Source organism: Populus alba, chromosome 13 (assembly GCF_005239225.2).
Source record: "Populus alba chromosome 13, ASM523922v2, whole genome shotgun sequence".
NCBI lineage: Eukaryota > Viridiplantae > Streptophyta > Magnoliopsida > Malpighiales > Salicaceae > Populus > Populus alba.
This window is the reverse complement of record NC_133296.1, coordinates 10,167,409-10,181,917: the sequence shown is the minus strand read 5'-3', so window position 1 is coordinate 10,181,917 and position 14,509 is coordinate 10,167,409. Positions and strand designations below refer to the sequence as shown.

At 34.7% G+C, this 14,509-nt stretch overlaps 1 protein-coding gene and 1 long non-coding RNA gene across 7 annotated transcripts; one reads left to right on the top strand and one right to left on the bottom strand.

Moving 5' to 3' along the window:
* Window positions 1–4,492: 4,492 nt before the first annotated feature.
* Window positions 4,493–13,558, top strand: LOC118034424 (uncharacterized). 6 transcript variants are annotated; one of them, XR_012167727.1, is made up of 11 exons: window positions 4,493–4,809; window positions 4,895–5,085; window positions 5,423–5,535; window positions 6,367–6,537; window positions 7,419–7,532; window positions 7,767–7,907; window positions 9,834–10,021; window positions 10,201–10,427; window positions 10,872–12,354; window positions 12,432–12,721; window positions 12,848–13,558. It is a non-coding gene; the product is annotated as an uncharacterized lncRNA (long non-coding RNA). The 6 variants fall into 6 exon arrangements; XR_004685026.2 differs by having other exon boundaries at window positions 7,767–7,921; window positions 9,897–10,021; XR_004685025.2 differs by having other exon boundaries at window positions 7,767–7,921.
* On the bottom strand, window positions 10,523–14,233 carry LOC140954472 (PHD finger protein At1g33420). The gene is made up of 5 exons (XM_073404109.1): window positions 13,619–14,233; window positions 13,255–13,390; window positions 12,962–13,177; window positions 11,629–12,240; window positions 10,523–11,536 (listed from the first exon to the last, which is right to left on the bottom strand). Exons 1-5 carry the CDS (start codon window positions 13,932–13,934, stop codon window positions 10,726–10,728), a joined length of 2,091 nt encoding a protein of 696 aa, XP_073260210.1. The 5' UTR covers window positions 13,935–14,233; the 3' UTR covers window positions 10,523–10,725.
* Window positions 14,234–14,509: the final 276 nt, after the last annotated feature.

The following is a 14,509-nucleotide window of genomic DNA, read 5'->3' as shown; positions in this document are numbered from 1 at the left end:
GCTCAATAGACCAATTGCTCAACTCAAAACACTTCTAAACTAATTAAAAAAACATAATTAAATAAAAAAATATCTGTCAATCCTGATCTATTTTTTCTAGTATTATGAAAGCTCAAAAACACATTGACATTAAATTTATCTTTTCTTATGAAATTTGGGTAATCAACCTCTTTCTTTCTCCTTTACTGTTTTCTAGTGACTCTCTCTCATTTCTCATATTTAGATACTGAAATGTGAATAACATAAAGTTTTAGACTAAAATATAAGTGTTTCAAACTAAATGGATCAAAAATAAATTTAAAAAAAATTATTGGGAGGCAATTGTCTTTAGAAATGTGCTAGATGAACAATACCAAAAAAACTCAACTTTTTTTTTTGTCTCATTGTCAATTTTGTTCCCTAAATTTTTTATTTTTCACAAGCAATTAAATCAATTTTTTTTTTTTATGTAAAATCGAGCATCAATCTTTAAAACCATGAGAAAGTAATAGAAAATAAGTTGAAAAAAATTATTTGGCTCAATCCTGAGCCAAAATAATATGAAATGATGAAATTAAAAAAAAAATTGATAGCTAGAGTAAAAAAGAATTAAAGGACAGGAAAAAAAAAAACACTATTAATTAAATTCCATAGTATTTTGTGAGAAGATAAATAATGAAATCAAAGGTTTTTTAAAATAAAAGAAAATTATCACTTATATATAAATTAAAAGCGCTAATGTCTCTCCCTAAATCGACTTATAATTTCTGAAGTCATCCATCTTCCATGGCTGGAAAAATATGCAAGTAGAAAATTGTGGAAACTTGCAAACAACAGACTCATAAGGGAGTATGTTTTCATGCACGTACAATCAATGAAGATGGAGAGTCCCATCCCATGCATCTCCTCTCAAACAATCAATGGATTTGCATTACTGCATTTTGAGCACAAATTATAGTTTTCTTCTATGACAGATTAATGTTCATTGCATGGTTTTCTTCAAACTCATAATATTCATCAACAATGAACAAGCACAATATTAACAGCTGCTGTCTAGCTTTAGCATTGCAACGCACGCGCTAAACATATATTGGGACTTGCTTCATTCATGCTACCTAGTTTTCTTGTTGAATAGGATTAATTAAAGCGAAAAGATGCCAATAAAATAATGAAAATGATAAAATTATGGGGTATTTGATGGTTACCAGAGCAGAGGCTTGGGAAAACCGCGACTGTATACAGTACCTTCTTGGGATTCTCGCGTTTTGATTGGACGGACTAGAATTTTGAACGATAACTAGTTTTATTTGCTAGGATTCATATATAGGTTACCTTCGAGTTTGTATAGTCCTGATTAACAGCAACAGTTGGAGACGCAGTCGCCATAGCTTGAGCTTGCACATGCCTGTACGACTTTCAGAGGTTTCAGATTAATTACTTGATTGAATTGCACGCTTTCCTTCTGTTTTTGTGGGATTTACTGTCCTTAATCTGGGGACTGAAGCGTCGTGGCAAGATGTTCAAAAGATTTTAAACACTAGATCTATATATATCTTTCGTGTAATTTGGTGGAAATTTAATGAAATATTAAAGTTTTGGAGCTATCGAAAGCAGCGCGCCTTCCAACGATCATGTATTCTGGAATATTTTCAGCTCTGAAAAAACTGATCAAATTCCGATCATGTGTATAGCAGCATGGCATGCCAAATATTTCTTCTTGTTTGCGCTTATTAATTTGATGCATTCACACAAATTATTCAGACAACTGTAATTGATGAAGTTCACTTGCAGAGTTCAAAGGAGCTAGGCTGGCTAGAAAAGTTGTATTTTCTTTTGGTAACTTGTGATCTTAACGAAGACTACAGTTATTGTATATATTAAAAAAAGCCTAGTTTTAGAAAATCATTAAGCAAGTCATGAAGAGAGGAAGTTAGCTTAGTTTAATAAATCTTACGTCAAGAATGCATCACGATGATCTAATGTTATCCAGCATAAACTTGCAAGAACGCAACATAAACATGCAAGAATGCTGCCTCCATCAAGATTGGAGAGACTCTCTCGATGATTATCCAAAAAAAAAAAAAGATTGGAGAGACTTTTGGAATTTGAAGCTTCTGTTCTTCCCCATGGGTTGTTGCAAGCCTTATACTCTTGTGGAATTTGAAGGCTTCTTCCTCACAGATCTTACGTCATTACATCTCAGAGACAGTGGATGGAATATTACAAGAAATCATTCTTCACCGGTTGATGAACGGCAGAAAACATCACAGTACTGTGAGTCCGATCAAATTCAACTCAGCAGAAACTTGCAGCTGCTAACTTGTCGTTTCTTAATTAGAGTGATTGGGAGTTAGCATGCTGCTTGGGGAATGGTAGGTAGGGGAGGGAACTAATTACAGAACTATGCTGCTGCTAAATTTTAAATTTTGATTTTGATTTTTTTATATATAATTTTTAACTCAGAATAAATATAGACACCAATTTGATTATTCAGAAGAACGCCGATTTGAGGATAAACTGGTTTTTATACAAATTACTTGGGTAACCCATGCTATGTCACATTTAGGATTCAAGGTTAGTTTTTAATACAAGAGAATAATGTGCTAACATTATGGATGTATTTTTGGGTATCATTATTTTTTTGTAATTGATAAATGAAATAATATTTTGTATGTTTAATAGAATAAATTTAAAAATATATGAATTAATAAATCAAAAACAGTTATTAATACTAATTAGATACTAATATAGAAAGTTGATATTCTAGTAAAAACATAATTTAGTTGAACATGCAAAGTTATAACCCGGATTGTCCTATTTATTTCATATATTTTTATTTATATTTATCATAGAGAGTAGTTCTAGTTTCTTAGAATAAACAATTAGAGGTTAATTTTTGGTTGCTAAGGAAAAAAAAATTCTTATTTTTATAAATACACAATGTAAATTCAATTTATTTATATAAACTTTTAAAGGATGAAATTCATAGATAAATTACAATAATCTTTTAAAATTATTATGAAATTGAAAAGGTCAATTACTAATTTTTTAAAGGAACTAAATAATTCAAACAATAAAATATAGGGTATTAATGAAAATCCATATAAAAATATTTAATACACACTAAAAATAAAATAAATAAATAAGAGAGGGAATTAATTATGATTTAAATAAAAAGATTAGTCAAATTTTATTTTTTTAGAAAAAAGCTCAAGTGGTGCTGGGTCTACAAGCCAAGTAATATGATCTATACAAGGGTTGAATAATCAAATTCAGACTTTGACATAACGTTTTCTATTATTTAGTTTAATGCGAACGAGCATAACTTTCAATTCGATCATTGGATCGAGATGAAATTTTACCATAAGTTTTCAAAAGTATTTTTTTTATAGTGGGTTAAGATTTTAAGTTAATCAAAATTTAGAAAGACATTACAATATAGGTCAAAGGGTGGTGTATGAGTTTTGTTATTTGTTGTCTTATAACTTATAGACTTTTTTTATATGGAAAAGATTATTTTCCTAATAATCGAATGAAATTTAACATTTTATTTTAGAGTTTTCTAGTCATACAAGAAGCATTAATGCAAAAAACAACATTACTTACTTGGAGATGATTATTTAAAGCTACAATCCTAACCAATGAAGGCAACAAAGGGGCGACAATTTCTTATCTAATTCCCCTAGCTTATATGGGATTTCTAAGGGGTAGAAATTTTCTATACTAGCCTCTCTAGGTATATAATTTCAGATATACAAGACTATTTAAGTCAATGTATTGTACTATTTTAGGTTCTTTTATTCCTATACATGCGACAACTTTGGTATTAGGGTCACACTTGTTTATAAATACTCCTTTGTAAGAACTATTTTTTTACGAAATGATTATTGTTATTGTTGTCGTAACCTTGTGTTTGTGTGTGTGGGGATACTTATGTTTTTTAGATCTTGAAAGAATTGAATATAATTTTATCAAAGAATATTTATCTTTGTAGTATCTTTTTTATACTTGTGGTTCATGATTCACTAATCATTGGATGGGGGCTCAAAAACATACTAAGAGGAAAAAGAAAAAGGAATGAGAGATGATTGACTCACAATATCAAGAAATGATCATTTCTTTTGAAAGTGTTTAAAATGAAGGTTAAAAACACACTCAGAAGAAGAAAAAAAAAAAAAATTAAAAATCTCATTATTTGTAGAACCTGTAGGACGAAAGCTAGAAAGCACATTTCAAAGGAAAAGAAGATAGAGCTATAAATCACACCATCAGAGAGACAAGGGCTAGAAAATATACTCGGAAGATTTTCAAAATGATTTTATTGTAATGAGTCGATCTATTTAGATAAAAAAAAAATAAAAAAAATTTAGAATAGTTTTATTGTAATAAACAACTTGTCTAAATAAAAAATATAAAATTTTCAAAATATTCATATTGTAATGGACTTCCCGAGTGTTCGAACAAGTTTTTTTACAATTTAGACTCACCATCCAACCTCTTTATCCACAGAGAAAGCCCATTTGATCCTTATAGCTTCATCACAAAGATTGAACATGGTCCCTTTTATCAATGTAAGAATCAAGAAATAAAATAAATAAAAATGGGGTTGAGAAGAAAGGAAGGACTGAAAAAGAGATCATAGCAAGCCAAAAAAAAAAAAAAAAAACCCTGTAAAACTTCTCTTCAACCCACTTTTCAACCGTTTCCTTTAACGATAAAACAAAAATCAAGACATTGTGTGAATGCGATGTTACTAAACCTAGCAGGCAGTCTTCTCTCTCTGCAAAGCCAATAGCTCTCTCTCCTGGATTTGTTGCTTGAAGAAGATAGGTTTCCTTACAAACCCTCGCTCCCTTTTTTTTTTTTACATTTGCTTCTTTCACAATTCACCTTTTAATTAAAATTTTTGTTTTAGGGAGGGAAGGAGAAGAGGAAAGATCATCATTATCTTAGCCGTTAATTCTAAAAGGAGCTGTATTGATTGACAATTGATCCAATGGACACTGCAGCGAGTCAATCACCATCGTCTCCATCAATTATGTTTTATGATTTTCTTTATAAAATGCGAAACCCTGCTTCACTCAATTCTGTGAAGTCTATTAAAAGGTTTCTTTCTTCTTCTAATTTTCAAGTAATTTGATTGTGTTTAATAGAATTGTATTGCTAGGGTTTATGTATGTATGAGGAATATAAATTTTGCGAGATTATATATTTTAAATGGAATCAGAATTGATTTTTTTATTAGGCTCTATTGATTTTTGTATCTTGTACGTATCGGATTTTGATGGTGTTCTATTTCGGATTCATTGAACGAATTTTGGTGTTTTGTTTTTCTTTTTTCAAAAGTTGTTTTTGCAGTTAACATTTTTTATAGGAGGGTTTTTTTTGTAAGTTCTCGAGATGGTTATAGGTTTTAATGAAGGAGATTTTTAATCTGTTTCAGCTTCATTGTATCATTCATATTTTCGTCTGCCAGCCCTGAAAACAATAGCAAAAAGGTACAAGAGTTTTTCTGGACAATGGAAGCAGCTATCATTGAACATCCGTTATGAGCAGGTGCCCCTGATGATTAATTTGATTCCTCAATGAATCTCTTACACTTCCTATGCATATCTTTTACTTGGAATGGTATTTTAATTGTTTTAGTTCAAAGATACGATAGAAAACATGGTTTGGGACTTGGGAGAAAGGAAGTGGTAGGATATGGAATGCATAAATTTCCTTTGAAAGAAATAGAATTATTTGAACCAGAAGTGGATGGAAACTGGGAAGAAAAGGTACTTCCATGAGTTTTCCCTTGACTACTTTTTCCCTCCCTTCCTGAGTTCCATCTCTTATTTTGCGCCAAACAAGTGTTGATGAGAATAACAACCTTTCCTTCCCATATCTTTCTGTTGTTTGCCCTCCCAAGCTTCTACTGACTCAAGCATACGACTTTATTCTTCGGCAAACTTAGCCATTTGAAGCACCCTTGCCATCTGCTAGTAAGTATGATGGATTGTGTACCCTGGCTGCTTGAAGCTCTAAGCCAACTTAAGTTCATCAAGGTCATCATGGCTTGTAGCATCTGACTCTGACAGTAGATGAAAACTTGATATGATTTATACTAGCTTTTAGTGTATATAGATAGATATACCTATTATTTTATATCTCATATCTTCTACTTATGTATTGTGTTTTTAATGTATATGCATATTATAATGTAACAGTTCCCAAAGTATTGGAATGCTGTCTGTTATTTTACTTTTAAGTTTTTGTGTCTTCTGTAAATCTTTGTAGCTTTGTGTTGCGCTCCGCAGAATATGTTAACAGATTGTTTTATTTTGAATTTCAAATGCATGCAATTTATTTCGCTTGTTGGTCATCTCTTGCATATATATAACACAGGGATCGGAGAAATATGTCATGAAAAAATTGTTCTCCTGAACATTTGCTACTACTCCTGAGGATTTGGAGATTGACCAAGAGATCTCAGAGAAGATACACTTTTTGCAATCCTTTTTGCGGTCTGAGCATTTGGATATTCCTGCATTTCTTCAGAATGAAGCTTCATGGCTGGTATGTGTGCTAGCCTATTTTGACTGTTAGGATATGTTATCACACTCATATTGATGCAAAACTGCTTGATTTACTTCCATTAACTGTCAGTAATCTGATTCTTAATGCACAGCACGATGCCATAAGTAAGAAGCTTTTTGACTGATGATACTTCTGTGGCCATGCTGCAGTTAGTTTTATATTGACTGCTTTTATATTCTTCTTTCTCAGCCTGACATGTTACTCTTGGGCTGAACTTTGCATTTTACTTGCTTCCATATAAACACATAAATTCAGCATTAATAGTTAATACATATTTTCTCACTACTCATTTCCTTAACAAAGCTATTCCTTTAACATCTAGTGCGTTGATATTGTCTGTCCATGGGCTGAGACAGATTGCTAGAAATTTTGTTGTACTTGAATTTGCAGTGCAAAAGGTTCCAGATATCTCTTTACTTTAGTTTGTTATTGTGAAAAATGGAACAACCTTCGGAACCAAACTAGTTTTAAGACCTTATGTATCAAATTCAACTTATCACTTCGCCTAAAACACTGTTAAGGATACTTTACTAGTAGCAAATGATATTCTAAGCTTCCATATCTTCTTCATTTCATCACCAGGGGGGTCTTCTTTGTGCCGAATGTTTTATCCAAGTCTCACAGAAAGTCTACTTCGGATAATATTGTTACATTTGATGATTTTGTTTTGTTTGGACAATATTGTTGCATTTAGTAAAGAGCAAATAATCATGCTGAGAAATGAATAGCTATATGTGGCCTTGTTTAGTGGGAGAGATTAAAGAGTTTGTTGGCATTTCATTGATTTCACTGGACGCCTACAACTCTAATTTTTTTTTTTTAACTAATAGATATTATTAAAAAGAGAATATAACATGCAGGAGCAATGCCAACTTACTGTGTGGAAGTGATCTCATAAATGTGATGTTCAGATAGAGCTATGATACGCAACTTCTGTGACTAGTCAAGCAGTTTTTGTTATTGCTGCTGTACTGGTAATTTTTTTTTCTAAATAGTCTAGGTTGAATGTATTGTCTCAAGAAGTTTCTCTACTCTTGGAAGTTTCAAATTTGTTAATTGGCATGAGTGCAAAGCCCACAGTTGAGTTCATAATGTAAATGTTTTGTTTTATGACTTTGATGTTTATCCCAATAAATTTTTCCCTTCTTCCATCAGTGGTGATACGTGCTCCTCTTAAATCATAACAATTTTGTTCCTTCTTTTCCCAGCTTGCAGAAAAGAAGCTTCTCTGTATTATGAGTTGTTGCATGATCATCAACAATTTGCTGCTCAATTCATCAATGTCAGAAAATCAAGTAGTAGGAGGGACTAATGACTTTCTTCCTGTTCTTACACATGTTACAATCAAGGCAAGATCTCCTTGGTATTAAGCAACTCTTTCTATTGTTGTTTGCCTGTTTTGGACTATCGTTTATGTGTTTTGATGCGTCAATAGAAAATTGGATGACTTAAAAGCATACTGCAATCATTGTTTGGCATTCTATTTTTTTCCACGTCTTAATTCTTTTTTTGTGACACTAGCCCATGCTTCCATACCAGAGAATATGACCATAATTTATTAATTCACTTAAAGATACATGGTTGAATATCTTTTCTAGCCTACGTTGATACGCTAATCTGATCTATTTACATAGAATTGATTAAACATTTTTTCCAGAAATTATAAAAGATTTTCAAATTACCCTTATTGTTTTAAAATTCATAAATATTTTTTTAATGACAATATGTAGGTCTGTTATAGCATCGTCAGATCATGATTTGGTTAAAACTAACAATAATAATAAGATAGGCCATGGTGTATCCATACAAGGAACACACAGAAATAGCTATTATATGCCGGAAATAAAACAAAGAAAAATGAAGTTAAATAAATTACATGTTAACTTTTATGGGTGGAGCTGTAAACCTCCAAGTAAAATCTGAAGATATGAGATTCAGCTATTCTTAAAATTCAGAATCTTTGTCTGCATGTTGCTGTTTGTTAAAGAATAAGTAAAATTAACAATTTTCAATTGAACTACCACCTACAGTCATGAGGGTATTTCTTTTTCCGAAGAACTTTTAATTGGTTCCAAATTTTTGAAAAGAATGTATGACCTCAAACTGTTGGTGAATAAATATATTATGAAATTGTGATTTTTGCAGAATTGGTTATATTTTGTTTGTATATATGTTTTTAATTTAAATACTTGTAGAAAAATACTACTTTTTTTTATGGTGGCATATCTTATATTGATGGATGGACAGAAATTATTAGCTTATATACTGACATCCATGAGCTTAATGCATAAATCTGCAATAATTCTCTGATTCATAATCAGCATTCATATTCTTGCATTGTCATGGGTTCAATTTCTTCAACACTAGCGATAAAACTAATGTGGTGTTTGCTAGTTCCAAGATTGTTTTGTAGTTATAAAACAGAACAGTGTAAAGGAAATTAAAAGTATCGAGACTTTTAGGCATAGTTTAAAGCAGCATCCTGTATTTTTTGTTATGAAATGTCCGCCACAGGCCCCTGCATTTACAGAAGACTTCAAATAGGCCATTTTTCTATCAGGATAAACTATTGTTGGAAAGTAATAACGTGAATTATTCTCTTAGTTCCTGAAATGCAATGAAGCATTTTGAATACATTATTTCTCAATTAGCCTCCTGTCTCAACATGTGCACTCAAGATTCCAGTTAAATTAATGCCTTTAGTTGACATAGGGGGGTTTATTCGGAAAAATCCTGGTGGGAAAATGTGTCTATGATCATAAGGAGGCTTATTCAGTCATCTAAGGAGCTGGTGGTAATTTGTAAAAATTATCCAGTTAGTGTCCCACTATTGTAGAGCCCACGATTCTGGAATTAACTAGCTTCGACAGGTGTTAAATAGTTTGTATATCAAATTCCTGAAGCATTCTGCGTCATTGAGCATGAATGCACACTGTATTAGTTCTTTTTGCTGGTTGAGTCCGAAAGAGCTTCAAATATATAATTGCTTTGCAACTGATGCTCTCATTAACAATAGATGATGTCATTTTAATTTCTGTGAGGCCTTGAGGTGATTGTGCAGTTTTAAACCAAGTACCTGTTGAATTTTAATGTGCCCGTCAGATCAAGTGGTGGACTTTTCTGCATGCAAATCTCTATATCTTCTCCTCTCTTTCTTTCCTCTCACTTTTCTTTTGTCAAAATGTTGGCTTTGCTTGGTTTTCCAATTCTGTGGTGAGGGTATCTTGTTAACTGTGTTCTTGAATCAGCTTATTATTTCACAAATCTTGTTTCAGCTAAGTCCTTTATTGTCGTGTTAAATGCCAAATCTCTTTCTTTGGATGCAATTGAATTTGAAGAGAGTATGCGAGCAGCTAGGTTGGACAGCAAGGTATCACAAGTAGAAGCTTTACGAGCACAGACAGGTCATGGTCCCCCAACAAGAATGCGTTGCATGGAAAAATATAGATGAAAAATATAGATGGTGAGATTACGAACTGCCAGATTGTTGCTTACATGTGTAGACTTTCCAACTGGCATTGGTTTTGACTTGTTAGTTCAGTACTTGCTAATTTCCTATTGTTCATGCGTTGAGGTCCTCTTGTTTGGGGGACTGATGCAACTTTCCATCTGATTTGATCTGATTCATATTTACTGCATCAGGCAGATCAAATTATCCATACATGGAAGCTGAACCTGGTGAATTGACAGTTGAAGATGTGGAAAGATTTCCGAGTCTGTACAAAGATGTAGTTACAAAGTACACTCACCTCTGCTTTGGCATATCCCTCTACAACCAGAACAGAACCATCTCATCATGAGATGAAATTTTATTCCATCTTGAGGGACAGCTGCAAATGATCCAAGAGGAGAATGAGGTGCACAAATTTGTAAGTGAAATCTTTCCCAGTTAATAGTAATGTGTTTTAATACCCTTAATCTCCAATGCTTTTGATATATATACATATAGCCATCAATGCTTCAATTGCAAAAAGAAGTAACTTCTTTCACATCTTTTTTTCTTCTTTTGATAATCCTTGTATAAAGGTCAAAATACAAAAGACCAAGGAACTACATTTGTCAAAAGCGAGGAGAAATCCTAAATAGGCTTTCCAAGAAAATCCCATAAAAAGATACTCGGGAAATGGGATTTACAAGTAATATGTACACCTTAAGGTACAACAAATGTCATAGGTAGTCCAGATCCGACACTGACACCATCGGTTCCAGCCCCATCCCTGCTTGTAGATGTTTTGGATTGAGAAATTCTTTTAGATGCCTCTCAGATTTATTGCGGTATGAGTTGATACATCTCATGCACTCAAACTTTTCAGGAATTTCATCACAATTGTCAATCCCAGCGCACCTAGTATGCTGCCAAACACCGCAGGTATCACAAGCTAACATCCTCTCACCATCATCATCCTTAGCTCCACACATGCAATCCACAATCCAATTCTCCTGTCCCTTCTCCATTCGGAAATGGCTGAGTGCATATTTTGATGTGCATGTCCCTTTAATTCGGACAGTTCCACTTTGTCCAACCAGAAACTTAATAGTAATGGAATCCTCAAGAGGCCCATAGTCTACCAATTCACGAGCTTCGAATCTCCTAAGCATGGCATATACTTGTTGAAAAGCTTTGGTGGCTTCAGTTTTTAGGTCAGCAACAGTGGCATTTGAAGGCAGGACAACTAACTCTGGCGGTATAGTTGGGTCTTCTTTTAGATGCTCTGAAAACTCTACATAGCACCAAAGCTGAATGGCAAAAGGGTTATCAACCATCCGTTTATCTGGTCTATAGTAGTCCTTCATGAATTGTTTGCAGTCGAGAAGCTTGGTTGCTGAGTCAATCACATCTTCTCTAGTCACTAGAGGTCTATAGTTTACCATGGTTTCAGGGTGAACCAAGGAATCAAATAAAAATTTCAGATCACCTATGATATGTTCTTTTGATGGCTGATTTGTTCCATTGTGTTTGAAACTCGGTGGTTCTAGCCTGTTACATTAGAGAGATGACAGATTGAGTAATGTATTTAGCAAATTTGGAGTGAAAAACAACTGAAACAGTTTGGTGTTAGCATCAACTACCTGAATTCAATATCAAAGGAATTAGGATTGCATCGTGGCCAAACCACTGTGCCACTAGCTGCCAACTTCCCTCCCAAGTGTTTAAGGCAGTAATCAAGAAGCTCTGGAGATGCTGTTTTAGACATGACACCTTTAAGAGCATGCCTTGTAACCCAATTGGTCTTGCCAGATGCCGCAGCCAGTACCTTGATCATTGCTTGTTGTACACGTTCTACATCATCCCTTGTCCACGCACACAATATATTTGCAGCAGGTTTTAAGTTCTTGGGTGTTGCCATGGATGCTAATGACTCGTTGCTTTCATGGATCAGACTAGACAAAAAGGAGAAAAGGTCCTTTATAGTAACAAGCTCCGAGTCTGACAATGATCGGTAAAATGAAATTAGAGCTTGTAGCCTAGTTTGTGGTCCTCGTCCCCGGAATAAGAGGGGGGCTAAGGGCACTCTTGATATGCTTTCCACTGCTTTCTTGTAAGCATCCAATGTTATTGCAAAGCTTCCACATCCAAATTCATAACCCCAACCACCATACCATGAATGACCCTTGGTGATTGCATTGAGCAATCGGTACTCCATCCCATATTTTCTTGACACATCCATGACAGATACCTTCCTATACAGCAAATGAAGTTAACACACAGTCAGACGCTTCCAATCATAACCAGAAGTGAAAAATCTCATCTAAAATTTGTTTGTCCTGCCACCACCGGAGACCTCAAATGCTCTGGTAATTAACCATGTTATTTATTTGTTCAACCCAAACTCTTTGCTGATTGTTTAGCTAATTATGTATATTACTAACAGGTCAGTGGTGCACCAAATGAAGTTGAGGCGTCAAGTGCTACATAGGATGGTGAAAACTTCTGGAAAGCACAAGCATAATCAACTTCGTATACTATTGGCAAGGTTTTCAGAAGTGGACAATTTACAAGCTACTTCAGACAATACAACTTTCAGTTCTGATTCATTAAACCAATGAAAGTTGAGAAAAATACTTTAAATATCAAACGCAATAGTTCAGTATCAAATTATTGCGCCATTTAGCTGTAAAGCAAGACTTGCATGGATGGCAGTGCTGTGTTTGCAAGTTCAAGGTGCGTATCCTTGCCATAATATATGTTTTTTTTTTTTTAATTTTTAATTTTTTTTTTTTAGTTTGTAAAGCTATATACAGGCTCGCATTAACTAATCAGCTACCCTTTTCTCCGACCAATATTAAGGTTCAATGAAGTTCATGACTGAGTGGAGACTGAGGCGACTAAAGGTGCTCATACGGTAGCAGCAAAGAAAAATACACAAATCAGTGAATTATATAGATCAACAAGAGTACAAACCTTACTGCCAAAGTCTCGCACAGCCTATCCCAAAAGTTCATGATATCAGAACCAGTCAAAACACTGGAACCACCTTCCCTTCCATTAACCAAGAGCAGGTGGCCAAAGCCATTGGAGTGAACAACCCCGTGAAGTAGATGAGTGTTATCTTCGAACTGAGAATACACCCAATCTTCAATATCATCTGTGGTAATCACGGTGTCACACCCCTTGCACCTACACCCGCCACAAAAACAGCTTCAATCTCAAGATCACACAATAAAGAGATTAGGCAACCCAGTCGTGAAATTTACCTGGATTCTGATGATATGTGCGACCACCGATTGCCGCATCTGTTGCATGATCTCTGATATCCGTCAGCAGGGCTGCTGTTGTTAGCTCTTATGATAAAATGGTACCGTTTCTTGCACACGGGATGTCCACCCCAGCCTTTGGGAAAATAAAAGATAAATAAATAAGAATTTAGCATGCTTAAGGATACTTAAAGCCGTCCGCTTTATTTATTTAATCATTTTTTAGAATCCAAACTTTCAAATACTAGTTCACATTATTATTATCCACTGTAAAATCTGAGTCAGCATGGGGTTTATTCTTTTATTTCATTATAAATTAAATGTGACGTCATTGCTGACTCGGGTGGGTGGTGAGCCGACTCACCAACGACTCGGCACTGGTTGCAATACACGGATCTAGAAGATCTGGTAACGTCCTCCTCGACAATATCGAGAGCCAGAACGACCGAAGAGATATCCGGTCCGTCGAGCACCAGATCTCCTACGCGAAACAAGATCTGCCACGTCAACAAGGAGGGAAACAGTGAGGGGGGGAAGGTGACCCGCGCGTGACGTGACAAAAACGCCTTGATGTTGTCCCTGAAGGGAACAGCGGGGGAGACGGAGTCGCCGGCAGACGGAAAAGAGAGGATGTCGTAGAGATTTGCAGTAACCCTGTTATTTCTCCTGGCTCGCTTCATCGGCCTGTCGCTCACCACCGTTGTTCTGGGCTAGTAAGTACGGCTGCGTTTCGTTCCCAATCTGTTCGATGTGTCTGCGTTTTCTTCTGTTTTGTGTGTTCAAAGTGAAATGAATAGAGGGTACAGAGAGAGGGGGGTTTAAGAGAGTGTGTGGGGGGGGGGAGGAGGAGTGAGGGTTTTAGATTTTCGGCTTTGTTTGGTATTCGTGTGGGGGAAAAAAATAAAGAGGTGGAGGCGAGATGAGAGAGATCTGTTTCGTGTTTTAACTCGTCGTGGTGGTGGGTCCCACCGGAAAAGACGAGTCTTTTGGCTGTTCTGCTTTCCTCCTTTTTCCTTTTTCCTTTTTCTTTTCTCTTTCCGTATGGCGGTTCGAGGATTTTTTTTATTTGTTTTTTCCACATCTCATCTCTGTACTATTTAATTTGCAAATATCGCATTTTTCTTTTTATAAGAACAGTCTATTCTCATCAATAAATAAATATTCGACAAGAAATCCATCCATACCTAATGTTGGTCTTATTTTATTTACTTAAGAATTCCCTGAGAAAGACAGTGAATTTGTTGCCTTTTCCTAC